The 18,444-nt window shown below is 33.1% G+C and overlaps 2 protein-coding genes across 5 annotated transcripts in view; one reads left to right on the plus strand and one right to left on the minus strand.

The window, feature by feature from the left end:
* The window catches only part of LOC123560111 (aspartate--tRNA ligase, cytoplasmic-like), a 97,077-nt gene that overhangs the window by 41,627 nt on the left and 37,006 nt on the right, over positions 1–18,444 (minus strand). The gene's annotated exons all lie outside the window — the stretch shown is intronic.
* The window catches only part of LOC123561108 (zinc finger protein 236-like), a 43,042-nt gene that overhangs the window by 5,137 nt on the left and 19,461 nt on the right, over positions 1–18,444 (plus strand). Inside the window, exon 1 of one of the 3 annotated variants that reach the window (XM_045353294.2) lies at positions 15,327–16,013. The exons of the other annotated variants lie outside the window; for them this stretch is intronic. Coding sequence (XP_045209229.2) covers positions 15,968–16,013 — 46 coding nt within the window. The 5' untranslated portion in view covers positions 15,327–15,967. Of the gene's footprint in view, positions 1–15,326; positions 16,014–18,444 lie in introns of those variants that run through there. 3 annotated transcript variants of the gene reach the window in all.

An 18,444-nucleotide genomic window follows, 5' to 3' on the forward strand; every position in this document is an offset into this window, starting at 1 on the left:
TAGGTCAATAGGTCAAATAATAGAAAAACCTTGTGACCTCTCTAGAGACCATATTTTTCAGTGGATCTTCATGAAAATTGGTCTGAATTTTTATCTTGTTAATATCTAGGTCAAGTTCAAGACTGGGTCACATGAGCTCAAACACTAGGTCACTATGTCAAATAATAGAAAAAACGACATCATACTCAAAACTGGATCATGTGGGAAGAGGTGAACGATTCAGGACCATCATGGTCCTCTTGTTTATTTGAGAGAAAATATTCATAATTATATATTTAAAATAGATGCTAATTTAAGCTTATAAATAAAATACAGATACTTTACTGCTTTGTATATATACTGTTTTTGAGGGGGTTGCAGACTATTGTGTTGGTTTCCCCTTTAAAAGTACCTTTTGCAACTTTAAAAAAACACAGACTGAAAGGACAGGTAGTACGGAGTTAAAGAGTTACTTTGTTTCGTTTTTATCATAATCTCAGAGGTCGCGAAAGCCGTTGGACCGTCGGACATTTCCGGTAAATTTTGATCCGGTCCGGCGTGATATATCAAGTTCACAAGACCGAGTGTCCGATAAAAATTGCAGGTCAATATGATAAAATAAGAAGAAAGTCCTCCACGATTTCGCGAAAGTTTGACTTTCATCATTAAATTGTAACATGGAATCGAGAAAAATTGATGTCAAACTATATTTTAGTAAGCGCTTGTTTCATTGGTACTTAAAATAGAAACAGTGGAAACCCCTCACGACGTCACGACAATTCTAAGAACGCGCGTTATCATTGGATGCTTACTAATCGTGGATGGTACTCGATTTATGTACGCGGGAACCAGACGGGAATTTCCAGAAATTCCGAGGTCATCTTTCTCTTTATATGTCAACATCAACGTGACTCGGTGCAAACAATAGACTTGTGGGGGAAAAGACAGCGATGATATAGCAAATGAATATGAATAAAATCTGTAAAAAGATCCTTTGGAAGCAAAGACTGCAACCAAGAAGAATAACAGCAGACTCGTTTTGACTGAGTCTGTTCGGGGAAAGGTAATGAAATGTGCAACATCTCTCACGCCCCCTATTAACGGCTTAAGCGGGACTCTAAATCTATTGCACATAATTATGTTGAATGGACTCCATGGTCCCAAAGGACCAGAAAATATAACAACACTGAATCCAAATACAGGGAGACTTTTTACAGCCTGAAAACTTTATGTCTGAAATCTGTTTCAATTAATATGTGGAAATAAACTAAAAGGATTCTAATTTGTGTAATGCTGTCTATATAGACTATGTATAAATACCAGTTTTAAAGATCAGATATCAAATTTATTAAAAAGAATTCGGTCTGGTAAAATATTATCCGGTCCTGTAAAAAAATCATGTTTACCAGACCGACTGTCCTGTGAATATTCAGAGTCTTTCGTGAACACTGTAATCTGTAATCAAGTATATAAATTATTATATAATAAAATTTGATAATTTGTTTTATTTTTGCAGTGATACAGTGAATGTTTTAATAGCAAAATACAGTTTGTACAAAATCTTATTTCTTATCTATGTTGTTGAAAGATGGCTTTTAATGTATATTAAACAATACAGTAATTCAACATTTTGCAGGCCATTTGAGAAAGCATATACCAATGTGACTGTAAAAAAGTTTTAATTAAGAAATAATAAATCTGTTCCTATATTTTATCAGTTAATAAAATATGGGCAGGAGTTTGGATGCGTAATAATTAAATCACGAGTGCATAGCACAAATGATTTAATTATTCACATCCAAACAACTGCCCATGTTTTATTAGTTGATAAAATTATTGGAACATATTTATTATTTCGATTCTAACAACGCAAATAATTTGCATTTTACAGTACTACATTTTCAGCGTAATACGTCATTCTGGTCATATGCTGTAACAATTTACCCCCTATGGTTAGAAAGTGTTGCATAGCCAATGGAACGTATAGATATTTGTTTCTTTTTTATCATAATTTTGAGAAGTATTTATAAATTAGGAATCTAACAGCTCGCAAACTAATTATGAACAGAATCATCAAAATATGCGTTGACCCTGTGTTACGAGTGACGAGCTTAACTTTTATATGACGTCACATCATTATGACGCCATACTTTATGTCATACATGTACATTTATGATGTCACCGCTGAATCATAATTAAGCTTATTGAATTCGCTCGTAGAGATTTGGACGTGTTTTACGGACCTACACATAAGTCAGTATGACTTTTTATTATATTTATGTTTTTGAAATGCTGTTTTCAACCGTTTGGCCCTGAAATAATTCGTATGTAATAGAACTGAAGTAGAATCTCTAATGTCACAATCATAGGGGGTGAAATGTAACAGCCAACCTTATTTTATCGTAGATTCATGTTTAGGCGATTTCGCTATATGTTTATATAGCAGTTGCTGCGGATCGTGTTAGAATCTATAATAGTGTACTGTTAAAGGTATACTAAACTCAAATTCTATATCTTGAAAGTATGAACAAGTACTAGGACGGATTACACCAAACCGGAAGTGACTACTCAGTGTTACATGTGAAGTAGTCCAAAATGTAGTTCCATGCTATGGATGAAATCTGGTATAATGAGTGACATGAGGAGGTGACAGTTAAATTTTTGGCTTATGTTTATTGCTTATAGTATTGAGAATAGATCTAGACCATTTTCATTGTAAATTTCTTGGAATAAGTTTTATTCTTTGCGAAAAATGTCTACCTACGCGTAACTGCTAAACGGCTGTTTTCATGGGGGCATTTTTAGAGGGTGATGTTTCTCAGAACAGATTATTTTTCTTATATTCAACATAACATGTCAATATTTTTCTATTTTTGATAAGAAGACATGTTATACTAAATGACCATATATGGTTTTCATATCATTGAAATGCTCTAAAGTGCTGAAAATGAGGTCTGAATGTTTTGTTATTAATATGAAATAAATAAGGACTTGAATTGGTAGAGTGTAACCTATAAGTTGTGCAGGGGTAAAAATTTAAACTTGTTTAGATGTGGCTGTAAACAGGCTAGTTTGGCCAGATTATGATAGAAGATGACAATTTCAGTGCAATTTAGCAGAGAAAAAGAAGAAAAACTAAAAATATTTCAAAATCACTGTTTTGGGTGTATTTTTTTCAAAAAATGCATATTTATTGACTAAATATTGGTATGTTTTAGGTGTCAGGGGTGAGTTTGGGTATATTTTACAGTAACAGTGTGTGATTTGAGTGCAGTTTATGGTAAAACTTGATAAAATATGGCAAAAATAAGCTCAAGCAAGGAAAAGTGGTCAAAAATGATGTCGCGACAGCTTTTTTCCAGGAAATTTGGCGCGCTAGCATACGTTACTGAAAAAGCCATAAAACCTTGAAAATTGATTGTATCAAACTGAAACTGGTATTTTTTTCATGCATTTAGGTTACTGGTACAATTTAAGTGAAAATAACACATATTGAGTATGAAAAATGTTTCTTTAAGGACGGATTACACCAAACCGGAAGTGACTACTCAGTGTTACATGTGAAGTAGTCCAAAATGTAGTTCCATGCTATGGATGAAATCTGGTATAATGAGTGACATGAGGAGGTGACAGTTAAATTTTTGGCTTATGTTTATTGCTTATAGTATTGAGAATAGATCTAGACCATTTTCATTGTAAATTTCTTGGAATAAGTTTTATTCTTTGCGAAAAATGTCTACCTACGCGTAACTGCTAAACGGCTGTTTTCATGGGGGCATTTTTAGAGGGTGATGTTTCTCAGAACAGATTATTTTTCTTATATTCAACATAACATGTCAATATTTTTCTATTTTTGATAAGAAGACATGTTATACTAAATGACCATATATGGTTTTCATATCATTGAAATGCTCTAAAGTGCTGAAAATGAGGTCAGAATGTTTTGTTATTAATATGAAATAAATAAGGACTTGAATTGGTAGAGTGTAACCTACTACAAACATAGAGGTTATATTATTAACTAATGCATGTATTGTCCGTAAGTATTGACCTGGCACTCATAAATATTCCGTATATTTCCGTAAATTAATTTTCGGTGTCGAACATAAATAGCGTTATGATTAAATATTACATATATCGTTCTTAATTGATATACTGTCACATGTGCAGGTAGCTGTGCGGACAAAGCGTTTACCTGCCAATATCAGGATTGTGGGTTTGAGTCCCAACGTCTCACTATATCTTTTTTTCCCCAAATTTTATATGCCTTACTACTCATTTGATCAAACGTATCATGATATTTATGGTTCATTTATTAAGAGTAATCATATAAAAAGTGGAATAAAATTGTTTTAAAAGTATCTTAGATAAAAAGACAAATTACCTGTCGCCAGCATTCCAGAAAATAAATACTACAAGAGAAAACAATTAAAATTAATGAAATATGATACATAAAATAATGTAAACGATAACATTATAATACATGAAATTGGAAAAAAAATCTATTGAGTAAGTGATTTCGAACCGGTGGTAACATGCATGGAAGTCAGACACCTTACCTCTACACCAGTGTGACATCGATTAACTTAACATGTTACTTTAGTAATGTAGATACTTTCAGGATACTATCATTGCGTAAATTAACGAAAATGCCCGAAAATATTGGCGAAGATTAATGAGTGCCAGGTCAATACTTACGGACAATAACTAAACACAACCACAAAAACGTGGACTGGCAATTATTATCTAATGACATTATTGATTTTTAATTATGTTTGAATAGTAAAATTAAATAAGTTCAATGAGGATTTTCTACATTTGAAGAAAATATCGAAAGATAAAGAATTTTTGTGTAGAATGACCATCGGATATAAGAAAACACTGTTGGCTTCTCAAGCCATGCATTTTACATGACTTTTGCCCATATGAATTTACCTCCTGTAAAAGAGGTTCTCTATACAAAAGCCTTTGATTTTCTCAAAGTCTGGACTTTTAATTCTCAAATGAATATAGATGTTGCTTTTTAGGGATCAGCTGCTAATAAGACCAAGAGTAAAATTTCATGTGTATATAGGTGATACAGGTAATATATAACTTTGAAGAATATTAACTGCATACTCATGAAATTTTAGTTAGTAGCTTACTAGCAAGTCTAGTATTAGCAGCAGAAAAGCCTTAAAAAGTAACAACTATTTTGGAATTCCTAATTTTGCCAGTCTTGTGGTGGCATTCCCAAATGATTAAAAATGCGTTTCATATTGTATCATTATTAAACAAAGTCCTGCAATAGTAATCTTATAAGCTTAGTGTCTCTATCTATAGCTATTATTGTTTTAATATGAATTTGTATTATCAGTTGAGTGTTATCTAAGTATTGACCACGAAGGGGTCATAATGGAGATAGAGTTTGGTTGATATTGAATAACACTGTGAGAATTTCAGCGTGTGGCCCTCTGACATACAGTGCAAAATTCAGCGTTCCTTCAGTTCAACAAGTTTTAACCTTCCCATATTTAGAAACATGATAGGAAGTTCATACGTAATGTAGTAATCATGTAAACTCAGTCAGCTTTAAAGAGTTGAAAGGTGAAAAAAAAAGGAAAAAGTATGTCATGTTATTTGTGGGTATAAATAGGGCTTATACAAACCAACTAAAACATAATTGATTAATGATAAGAATTAAATTCTTTTTTGTTCATGAAAATATATGTTAGCTCTATTATTATTATAGACTAGCAAGAAGACTTTTAATAAGGAATTTCTTACAAAATTTTAAGAATGGTAGAGCTAGGAAGCACTGCATAAGTTTCAGGATTATTGGTACATATACTGACTTAATGTAAAACTTCAAGCTGTATGTTACTCTTTAGCTTGACTGATTTTTAAAAAATCTATGGGATATTATCAGCATTGGTCAAGATTTTTATTTATAAATATCCATTTTAGTAAGTAGGCCAAGAACGCTAATTCTCACTAGTCTTGCATTCTTTTTTCAGAATTATGGCCCAATTTGTTTTTAGAAAATTTGAACTTCTTGGATAAAGTTTTAGCCCGCACGCTTAGCTCAGTAGGTAAGAGCGTTGGTCTACGGACCGCGGGGTCGTGAGTTCGATCCTTGGGCGGGGCGTATGTTCTCCGTGACTGTTTGATAAACGACATTGTGTCTGAAATCATTAGTCCTCCACCTCTGATAATTCATGTGGGGAAGTTGCCAGTTACTTGCGGAGAACAGGTTTGTACTGGTACAGAATCCAGGAACACTGGTTAGGTTAACTGCACGCCGTTATATGACTGAAATACTGTTGAAAAACGGCGTTAAACCCAAAACAAAAAACAAATGGATAAAGTTTTACAGTAAAATCTAAAAATAGCTTTGCAATTTTGCAGACATGTTTATCACCTTATCATGATTAGATGAGTATGGCCAAGAACCATAACTCTGATATGCATTTTGTCAGAATTATGATCCTAAAATTATTAACTATGTACAAAGTAAATGGGAATTTCTTGATAAAATTTTTGTGTAGTTCCACTTTTCATGAATTCTTTAAGAGCTATAGCTATGACACTTTGTCCATTGTCTGTCATCACTAGAAAAGTAAGTAGGTAAAGAACCATAATTATGTTTCCCCATAGGCAGGGTGAGACATATTGTTTTTGCCCTCGCCATCTGTCTGTCCATCCATCAGCATTATAAAGCTTGTCCGGTTTTCACAGGTCAAACTACTGGCCGGATTTCGACAAAACTTCACAGGAGTGATCAGTACCAAGCCTTGTTGTGCATATCCCTGGCACCTTCCGCTTCACTGCAAAAAAAGACCGCAAGAGCTAAAAATAGAAAAATCTTGTCCGGCTTTCACAGGTCAAACTGCTGGCTGGATTTCAACAAAACTTCACAGGAGGGTTCAGTACCAAGCTTAGTTGTGCTTCGCTGCACAAAAGAGCTGCCACAGCTAAAGATAGAAAAATCTTGTCTGGCTTTCACAGGTCAAACTGCTGGCTGGATTTCGACGAAACTTCCTAGGAGTGATCAGTACCAAGCCTAGTTGTGCATGTTGCTTGCATGTTCCACGTCACTGCACAAAATGGCCACCAGAGCTAAAAATAGAAAAAAATCTTGTCCGGCTTTCACAGGTCAAACTGCGGAACAAATTTCGACGAAACTTCACAGGAGTGATCAGTACCAAGCCTAGTTATGCTATAGCCGACATGTTCCACTTCGCTGCACAAAATGGCCCCCAGATCTAAAAGTATACATATGGGGGAGACATATGTTTTTGTGACAAAAACACATAGTTCTTTCTCTCTCTCTCTTGCATTTTGTCAGAATTATAACCCTTTTAAACTTAGAAAATTGATCTTACTAATTGGTCATTTGTTTTTTTCAGGTTCACTTTTCTTAAATACTATAGTTTTGAAACTTTATACATTTTTTCTCATCAGTAGGTGAGTAAGAAGGGGAAGAACCATAATTCTTCTCTTGCATTGCCTAACTTCATGCACTTACAGACGAGCATTGTCACTGGCCCGTGGTGCTCTTATATATATATAATGTAGTTTTGTTATGTTGTCTAGTTGATATAACTGGAAGTAAAACCTTAAAAAAGTGGCAAAAGTCTGCATATTTATTGAATTTTTGGGGGTAAAAAGGCTAAAATTATGAAACTGGTAACATAACGCTTCCTTATGCTGTTTATGATTTAATACGGGAAAACATACTGTATAGCAGGTTATATTCACGGTGCCAGATGTTCGCATTTTTTGAATAGTTTTGAATTCACGGTACCTTAATTTCACGGAAATTACTTCTACCGCAAATTATAAACCTTGGTTGTAAACAATAGAAAGGGTAGTCACTCTTCCTAGACATGCAAATAATTAAAATACAAATTTTGAGGTAGATTGAAAACGAAAGTAGGATTTACATCGACACCTATATTAGACTTACTTCTTTGCGGAAAGCGGAATCAGTCTTACTGAACTATATTGATTTTTGTTTTCTTGAAAATAAAACCAATGAAATATTGTTCTAATTGATGTTTCCTTTTTAAAATTTAAATATTTTTATGAATTAATAAAAAGCAATTTGCAATATCTCGGAATTGAATTTTTCAAAAATGTCATCAGCTACTCAATTCAAACCGATAACATATGGTGTGATCATCCTTTGTTAGATCTGTTAAACTTTAAAGATGAAATGGCCAGTAATTATCAGCAATTAGCATGATGCCTCATGCCAGTTTTGTTGTTCGCAGTTTTATCTCGGTTAAAGATTTAGTTGATCTTTTATTTTATTAAAATCATAAAATTTAGGATTTGTCATATTTTTTTCTTCAAAATACTATTAAATTTATATAAAACCAGGGTTCCCGCTGTCGGTCGCCAATGGCGCCAAATGCGACAAAATGTAAATTCTGGCGCTAAAAATCTTCAATTGGCGTATTTCATTGGCGCCTACAAGATAATCGTCGATCTGATCTTCTGATCTTTCTCAATGACGCAGTAACGGATCGTCCGATATTTAACACTACACGAAGACAATACACAACGTGTCAATGTCGATTTACACCTCGGGGCATAACTTAAAACTTCCCCGAGTCACTAGAGCGTTCCTCCACACAAGAACGATTATCAGTCAATCTGATTCGCCAAATTTAGCCCCGCCTACTTACACAAAAGCAAATGAAACGAAATATTAGCTGCGTGCTTCGTCTAATGCACCACCTTTTTTATGATGCAAAAAACGCGAGATAAATTTACAGGTTATTTTAATGACAATTCGATTCGCCGAAGTCATTGAGACCGAGAAAATGCTGGAAATAATGACAGGTCAAAGCGCGATCAAAAGATACACACATTCTCCGATCGTTAATAGATAAATTTTGCATAAGCGTTGTTAAATAAATCTACGCGTTCGTAAATTTCAGTCGCGGTCGTATAATTTCAGTCGGAGAATTTTTGAGATACAAACAAACTAAAGTAGTTCTTTTGGTTCTTTTACGTGCCCAACATAAAGCATTGATACACGGGGGATTATTTTAAAAAGCTCAACCCCAGAGCTTCGAAACAAAGTGCTAATAATACCTGTAGGTGGTATTTTCGCTATATATTAGTATGTATGAAAGAAAATAGAAATTTAGTTATATATATATAATGAAACTTAAGCATTTTAAAAAGCTTTTCAAAAGTTATAAAATAATATAAAACAACACTGTTTTTGATAAATGACCTAAATTAATTTTGAAATAAAAAGTTCAAAGAATAAAGCGATAAATATTCATGTTTTAAAAACATCTATTTAGTGAAAATGACCATTAAAGGGAGATAATTAAAAATGGCAAACTATATAAAGGGATAATTTTATAGATTGAGCAATTACTTTTGTTTAGAAAATGTTCTTGAAAATGGTTGAGAAGATTAAAAACTTTTTTTGATTCAATGTGATATTAGGATAAATATTCATGTTTTAAAAACATCTATTTAGTGAAAATGACCCTTAAAGGGAGATAATTAAAAATGGCAAACTATATAAAGGGATAATTTTATAGATTGAGCAATTACTTTTGTTTAAGATAATGTTCTTGAAAATGGTTGAGAAGATTAAAAACTATTTTTGATTTAATGTGATATTAGGATAGACTAGTTCAAGAGCAGATTGCATGGTTACTGTAAAGAATCAAATGAAAAAGAGATTGAAAAAGAAAATGTTATGTCGCCCATCACAGACTATTGGCTCCAACTTGAGAGCCACTGGCGCAAACTTTTCCTGATTGGCGAATTTGTTGGCGCAAAATGAAATTGACCCAGAGGAAACCCTGAAAACTAGGTGGTGAATGTACCCACAGTACATTTGACACACACAAAAACAAAGTCAATAAAGTTTGTAATTGAGTGGTCTTCCTTGAGTAATTGAGTGGTAACAAAAAATCGGGTGTTTAGTGTCAGTGCTGAACGCGAATATAGCGAAAACTAAACCGCGGCAAATATTACCCGGTTTACAGTATCAATGTCAGTTTGAAGTGTTTTAGTCATTACCCCTGTGAAAAAGGTTCATGAACTTCATGAACAAATTCATGAAATAGTTCATGAATAAATATTCATGAGAGTCAAAATTTATGTTTCCTGAATTTCAATATTCTTGAATTAAAAACTATACATGAAAAAGTTCATGAATATTGAAATTCATGAAACATAAATTTTGATTCTCATGAATATTTATTCATGAATGTTAATTTCTGAAGAAGTTCATGATTATCGAAATTCATGAAACATAAATTTTGATTTTCATGAATTTTTATTCATGAACTATTTCAGGGTCGTGAACACTTGTGACATTTTAAAAGGATTTTATAGTTTTTAAAATGAATGATTTATGACAACACCATAATTACTTACTTGATATTCAGTATACTCATGTTCCTTTTTAACCATTCCTACCTGAAGTATGATAAATATTTCCTCCTTATTTGATGCACAAACTTCTCAAAAATTGCTGAATCACATGTACAAAATATTTCCCAGCATGCAACAAAATAATGGAAACTGATCATGTGACATTATGAATTTAATGTTCATGAACATTCATGAACAGTTCATGAACTTATTTATTCTCAATTGTAAAAGGTAATAAACCTAAGTTTTATGTTTAATGAATGAACAGTTCAGAAACTCACAATTGGGTTCAAGATCTGGTACTGAACTAGAAAAAGGTTTTGAATTTTAGTACTTTTAATGAACCTGTGTTCATGAACAATTTTGGTTCTTAGTCTAATACCAACAGTAACTGTTCAGGAACTGGTAAAGTTCTGTAAGTTATTGAAATTTTGCAGTTTTTGAACCAATGGTCAAGAACCATCATTGTTTTGGAACCACAGTCTAAGAACTGTTATGCTGGTTCAGGAACAGTTCTTTAAGTTCTTCAGAAGTTCTTGAATGTTCAAGAACTTAATACTAGTTCTAGAAAATCTTTTACAGGGGAAAACCATAACCCTGTAGTTTCTGAATCACAATTTCAATCATTATCTGAATTTCATTTTCAAGTTCATGAATTTCTTAAATTAATTAATGGATTTTCTGAAATGTTCATGAACTACAATTACAAGTTCATGAAATGAAAGTAATATTCTTGAACTTGAGAGTTCATGAATTTAAGTAAGTGAACTTTTCCTAGTAGTTCATGAACTTTTTGATAATTCAATTCATGAATTCTTACAAATTCATGAATAAATTCATGAAGTTCATGAACCTATTTCATAGGGGTTATGTAACTCAAGCAGAAGCAAATATATTACTTTAAATCCCAGAGCTGGACATAAATTGATCTCCATATCAAAAATACTTCTCACTTTCAGTTTCATATTTGCAAGTCTTCATTATTTGTTAGAGAACATTATATTTATTTTTATTTTTATTTTATTTACAGAATATGTGATTACAGTGCACAAAAAAATTATTCTAAACTGCAAGAGTTTCTGTTAGAAAAGCATGCATACCCCGCAGATCTTTTCAATGCCGAGGAAAGTTGCAGACAATATCTTGAATTGGAAAGGAAAAGATCAATTTTAATTGAGTCTGCCAGGCAAAATGTAATGTTTTTTGCCTGTTATTTAGAACATCTGTAACAGTATTTCGCAGACAATTAAATCTTTTTTGTAAGGTATTGAACATGGAAAGCATTGAATCTTATGGATTTTATAGTGAGATGTTTTTTCATCTCTCAATGCTCACAGAAACAAATTATTGAATGAAATTAGTTGGTACAGTTGTCACCTGTGATCATTATCAGTTTCAGTATACATTAAAGGGCTGGTCACAATGTTGATGTGGTAGAAATTTGTGGTATGTATAAATTCAGTGTTAGTCTTTTACCTCAGAATTTTCAATAAAATCTGTAAAAAGATCCTTTGAAAGCAAAGAATGCAACCAAGAAGAATAATAGCAGACTTGGTTTGATTGAGTCTGTTCATGAGAGGTAATGAAATGTGCAACACCTCTCATGACCCCTAGCACCGGATTGAGCGGAACTCTATTACGAAAATGTTGAATGGATTCCATGATCCCAAAGGACCAGAAAATATAACAACACTGAATCCAAGTACGGGGAGACTTTTTACAGCCGCCACACGGCACTTAAAGATTGCTGTTGTGATAGTTAATAAAATCTGTAAAAAGATCCTTTGAAAGCAAAGAATGCAACCAAGAAGAATAATAGCAGACTCTGTTTGATTGAGTCTGTTCATGAGAGGTAATGAAATGTGCAACACCTCTCACGCCCCCTAGCACTGGCTTAAGCGGAACTCTATTAAACATATGTATGAGAATGGGAAGAAATTGGAATGTAGGGCTATAGGAATTTTTTAGATTTTTCCATTTCAGATTTATCAAATGAGGATGCTTTGATATTTGAATTTATACAAGTCATGTAGAGTGATTATCAAATATATATTTAAAAGTTAGCAGGGTCATAAACAACCATGCAGTCAGAACTAAAACATAATTTTCTGGACCAATCCGATAGGCAAACCTAAAACATGTATTAATGGTATTCTCAACAAAATGCAATAATTATACATGAAAGAAGTGTCATTATTATACCAACACACATACACACACACACACACACTCACGCACACAATTTCAGCACATTAAAATTCATTTTTAGCTGACTTTTCGAAGATACACTGGCCCCTGTTGGTTTTTGATAAGGTCAAATATCTCTGTTACTATCAAAGTTATTGACTTGAAACTTAAAATAGTTATTTACTATCAAAGTCTACACTAGGAAAAACAATCCCCTTAACTCTGTTTGAATTTTGACAGAGTTATGCCTCTTTTGAACTTATAATTTTTTGGTTAAAGTTTTTGATAAAGTGAAATGTCTCTGTTATTATCAAAGCTTTTGACTTGAAACTTAAAATAGTTATGACTACCAAAGTCTGCACCAGGAGAGACAATCCCCATAACTCTGATTTGATTTTTACAGAGTTATGCCCCTTTTTAACTTAATTTTTTTTGTTAAAGTTTTATAATGATTTACTGACAAAGCTTTAATTCAGCATCGAGCACTGAGAAAAGTCGAGCGCGCTGTCTTACAGACAGCTCTTGTTTTTTGTTCTGATGTGTAAGTTAGAAACTTCTTGATCAAACCTTGTCAAAAATTGAATATTATTTCCTGAAAGTGAACGGATTATTGGTACTCAGGTACTGTTGAAAGATTCTTTGCTAACCTTACATGTTCAAACTATGTAGACTTGTGTTCTGTTGTTTTTATTGTCTGAATTTTTACAGTACATTTGTAGCTACATTTCCTATGGATTAGCTTCAAGTACACTTGTGAATTTGGACAAATTATTTACAGAAAGAAAGGTTAGTGTAATATAAGGCATTTTGATAGTTCACCCTCTAAATGTGTTCATGCCTGTACTATCGTTTTCACTCTGTATTGTTGTTGTAAATGTAATATTATATACAAAATGCATAAAAACTTCATCTTTTCAAGGTCTTTAGCTATAGTCAAAGTAATACCGGGATATTAATATTACCAAAAACATGACAAATCATAGTCAGTTTTACAGGTACTTGTACTAAAGCTACCATTTGATTCAAGTGTTCTATATTAATTTTCATCCAATTTGTAAGTTATAAAGATGTTATGGAGACTGTTCTTGCTGGAAAACTTTGACAATTTTCTTGCTCTTTGTGCAGTAAACAGAAAAAAACAACAATAGCATTTGCTTCAAACTTCAAAACAAAAAGAAGTATCATGATCTTAGTTTTTATGCCCCCGAAGGGAGGCATATTAGTTTTCAACTGTCCGTCCATCACAACGTTAACTTTTTGCATGAAGGCACTTTACTCATGAACCACTGCACCCAGGACCTTCAAACTTCACATGCTGATAGTACTTATTGAGTACACGACCCCTGCTGACTTTGGGGTCACCAGGTCAAAGGTCAAGGTGCTGCGGGGGGGCATTTGTCACCATTAGTGACAGCTCTTGTTTTATAAAAAAAAATGACATTGCTTTATAAGATATATTAGACACCTATTGAGAGAGGTCTCATAGAGATGAACTAAATGCTTGAGTTATTCAGGACAAAGTCGTCCCAAAATCTTATGTGTCCAACTACTGGTCCTACACTGTTAGCCTCATTTGGTTCAAACATTTACAAATGTACAAGCTTGATGTGCAGATCACCATAAAGGAAGGAACTTTCTCTGTGACTGTCTTTACCACAGTTATGGCCCTTTGACAGTTTTGCTGTATAGAATATAGAGTAAAATCTTGTGTGTCCAACTCCTTAAGAGGCTGGCACAGTTTGTGGTGGTGTCCCTCTTCGATGGACACAATTCTGGTTATTTAATGGATTTGTGGAAACACTTCCTGATTAATAAATTGAGAACCACTTGAGCCAGAAGATTGAGACTTCATAGGATGATTCGACATGGCGAGTAGATGACCTTTATTGATTTTGGGGTCACTGGATCAAAGATCAAGGTCATAGGGGCCAAAACAAGGAAAACGATTTCTGATCAAGATTTTAGAGAACCATTTGACATAGAACCTTCAAACTTTATAGGATGATAGGGCTTATGGAAAAGTTGACCCCTATAGTTTTTGGGGTCACTCTATCAGAGGTCAAGGTAATAGGGGCCTGAACATGGAAAAAAAAATTCCAATCCATTACTTGAGAACCACTTGACCCAGAATGTTGAAACTTCAAGGGATGGTTGGACATGCTTTCTAGATGACCCCAATTGATCTTGGGGCCATTCCTTCAAAGGTCAAGGTCACAGGAGCCAGAACATGGAAAACCGTTTCCTACCATAACCTGAGAACTACTTGACCAAGAACACTGAAACTTCATGGGATGATTGGACATGCTGAGTAGATGTTCCTTGTTACATTTAAGTCACTAAGCCAGCCATCAGACTGAGTGTCTTTTTGACGTTTGCTCCTGTTCCCTATTGACTTTGTGCCTAATTACTTTATAATATAAAGTATGCTTTTGGGGAGACATGTGCTTTGGTACAAAAATACCTTTTAGTTTGGGTTATTTAAATTTACATTTCATAATGTTTACAATGTCCTGTCTATCTTATCAATAGATAGTCATGAAGATAGTTGTATGTTTGACAGAGATGTTCCCAATTTGTATGTTTGACAGAGATGTTCCCAATCTTTGTGAGAGTATACCATGTGATTGACCATATTTTAACATGTAAAATGCTGTGACTTGTTTTGGATAGTTTAATAGTAATTGCGTGCATGGTAAATGTGACGTTTAAAAATTCAGTTTGGTGTTATTTAATGCACACACATTGAAAGATAGCGTTATCAAATGTACATAAATAGGGTTGAATTTCAAAGTAGGTTTCAAGCATTTGAATAACCTGAATCGTGTGCATGTTAATTTTTGTTAAAGGTGGATGACCTAGATATTTTCAGGTGTTTGAGGAAAAAATTCGGAATATTAACTCAGTAATATACATCTACTGCTAAGATCATAGCTTTTAAAGTGCAATAATGTTTCGACAAGAAGTATTGAAAAAATATTGATTAAATTGAAAAATCAAACTATTTCTGCTTTTTCTAAAATATATTCATAGCATAACAAAATTATAGTTTCAACATTTAATTTAATTCAAGAGTCTTTTTTTTTTATTTAAATGCCCTTGAGTCATTGTAAAAAATTTGCCTCTCTATTTACATAAATACATTTTTCGTATATTTCATTTCAGTAATTTAAACCAGCAAATCGGGGGACTAATGGCAAAATGAAATAACTTTCTTCAATAGTGCATTCATGCAGGATTTTACATGTAACATTATATAAAAAAGTGTGCAGGGTGGTGTTTGTTTGTTCCTAGTTAAAGTGATCACGCACCATGAAATAGAACATATTAAAAAAAAATTCAGGTCATATCATTAAATTATAGTACAGATGTTATTCATTCATTAAAGAATTTGTGATTTTATAGAAACGCAATGCCTGAACAGGCATATGCACTGGATTTATGCAAAAGAAATAAGGGTAGGTTGTGCATTCATTAGTTACTTTTGTTGAAAGTCAAACTGTGATATCATGTAATGTTTTGTTGTGTTATATGTCACTGATTTAAAGTTTCTTTTATTGTTTTAGTGGAGAAGGAATATTGTTTGTAAAATTTTGTTACATAATATTGTGTATGTTGTTATGGTTTAGGAGTACATCATCAAAACACAGAAATATTTGATAAACAAACAATATGAATATCTTTACCAACAGTATACCTATCCATAACATCTTCCCATACGATGGATACTTAAGATATTCTGAGAAAGTTGTCCCCCTTTAACAGTGAATGCCATTTGTAAAGAAATGAAAAATTAACAATTGCTGAAAACAACGTTCCACATAGTTATTTGAAATTTCAGCACTTACTGCAAATTCATCAAAACGAAGACAGTTCTTTGAAAATATAAGGCCCTGAACTGTCTGAAAGAGTGGCCCCTTTATGCAGTCCTTTTCTTGAATTTAATGTATATATCAGTATACAATTGTTTTGTACAGAAATATGCATGTTTTATATGCTGTTCAATTTTCATCTGAAACAAACATTTCTTTCTTTGACTTTGTCTTGTTTGAATTTTTTTTTCTCTCAAAAGTGTAAACATGCCATTTGTATTGCATCTCACTCAGGAATAACTGTAATGTATTGTATTTAAACTTTACATAATACTTCCTAGTCAGCTAACCTACTAAAATGATCAAGTTCTTAAAGGTAACTCTTGATTGAATTTTATACAAATTATGGCCAGTATTAATTCAACTTAGAAAAGTTGGCTTTTAGTTTGCAAACAGCTAGCTTCAGAAACAACTACATATATTGGATAGAAGCTTCACACAAGACATACATTTTATCAAACATAAAATGTTACAAACCTTTGTTAGAGAACTCCTGGTTGAAATTAATTTTAATTACCGTTTGTTATGGCCCTTATTTGACTTAAAAAATTTTTGTTGAAGTTGTTATCATTGCCATAATAATATTATAATTTGCAATAAATTTTAGTAAAATAATTCATTCATTTAAGTCTTGCTAAGTTATGGTCCTTGTCCAGCTCAGAAGTTGTTGATTGTTTGAGCACAATTTGTTATGGATAGCTCTTGTTTTGTTTCAGTTTCAATTCCCATTTAATGTATTTGTGAACTGACGTTTATTGTTTCGCTCATTGCGTTCGTCTGAAAATGAAATATTTCTTTTCTAAATATACCTCTTGAATAAACAACAACAAGAAATATGTTGTACAAACAGGATAGGCTGGCCTAATTTTATTTTACATCACTATATCAGTATATTACAAAAAAAAAACATGGCCCTCACTACTGAAACATTTTATGAATTCAGTATTTGACAGACCATAACATTGTACACAACATCAACCGTAATATATTATCATAATGTTAACTCATATCCATGATGTAACAGTTTCTAATTTAATAATGATAATAGTAATGTGTGTGTATGATAACCTCTGAGACAGGAACTTCTCATATAAAAATCAAACTATTGTTCACGTTTTCTGAAAATGATGGGAATGGATGTACAAAACAACTCCTTCAGGATGATCAAAGTCACTGAAACTTGCAACATTGAAACTTGCAAATGTGAAATGAGATATCATAAGAAAAAAAGTTATTTTAAGCTGTGATTTTGCAAGGACATGTGAAATTTTAGGAGTTTTCATTCACTCAATTTGTAGATTATTAGTAAACTTAAGGTTATCTGTAGATATACCACTTTCTTACACCTGACTGCCTAATCTCAATGAACATATGAAATTCCTATTTAATTTACCTTTACAATAATTCTGCTTCAAACACGATGGCAGAACTTCCTATGACAATTTTTACCCACGGAATGAATGATTATTCAGTTAGCACAAAATTCCTGCCAAAATAGATGCTGCTAATACCCCAGTCATACATATGGCGTGGATAGCTACGTCTGGCTATGGACAGAAATGTAGTAATTCGTATCCATCCGTACCTGAGCCGTACCTCTGAGTAGTCATTCGTATTAATCCGTACCAAAACTTATTCCAAACTTGCAAGTTTCTCCAACTTTTGAACATGCACAAACGTTTGAGCGAACCGTAGCCATTTGAGCGTGACTTTAGTCCAACTTGGCTGAAACTTATTCATCCGTAGTTAAACGTACTTAAACGTAGTTATCCGTGCTGTTACGTACCTCGCCGTAGCCGAACATAGTTATCCGAGACTGCTCGTACTTAAGCATAGTTCAACGTAGTTTACCGCAGACCCATCCTTCAATGTAGTACCTCGTACCTATCCGTACTTATTCGCGTTTTGTTTGTTTCCTGTTTCTCACCATTTTCCCGTACTAAGACGTACTGCTCCGTAGTTATACACCCACAGACTAATCCTATCCGCACCGTACCTCAACGCACGGACATATCCG

Source organism: Mercenaria mercenaria, chromosome 10 (genome assembly GCF_021730395.1).
Source record: "Mercenaria mercenaria strain notata chromosome 10, MADL_Memer_1, whole genome shotgun sequence".
NCBI lineage: Eukaryota > Metazoa > Mollusca > Bivalvia > Venerida > Veneridae > Mercenaria > Mercenaria mercenaria.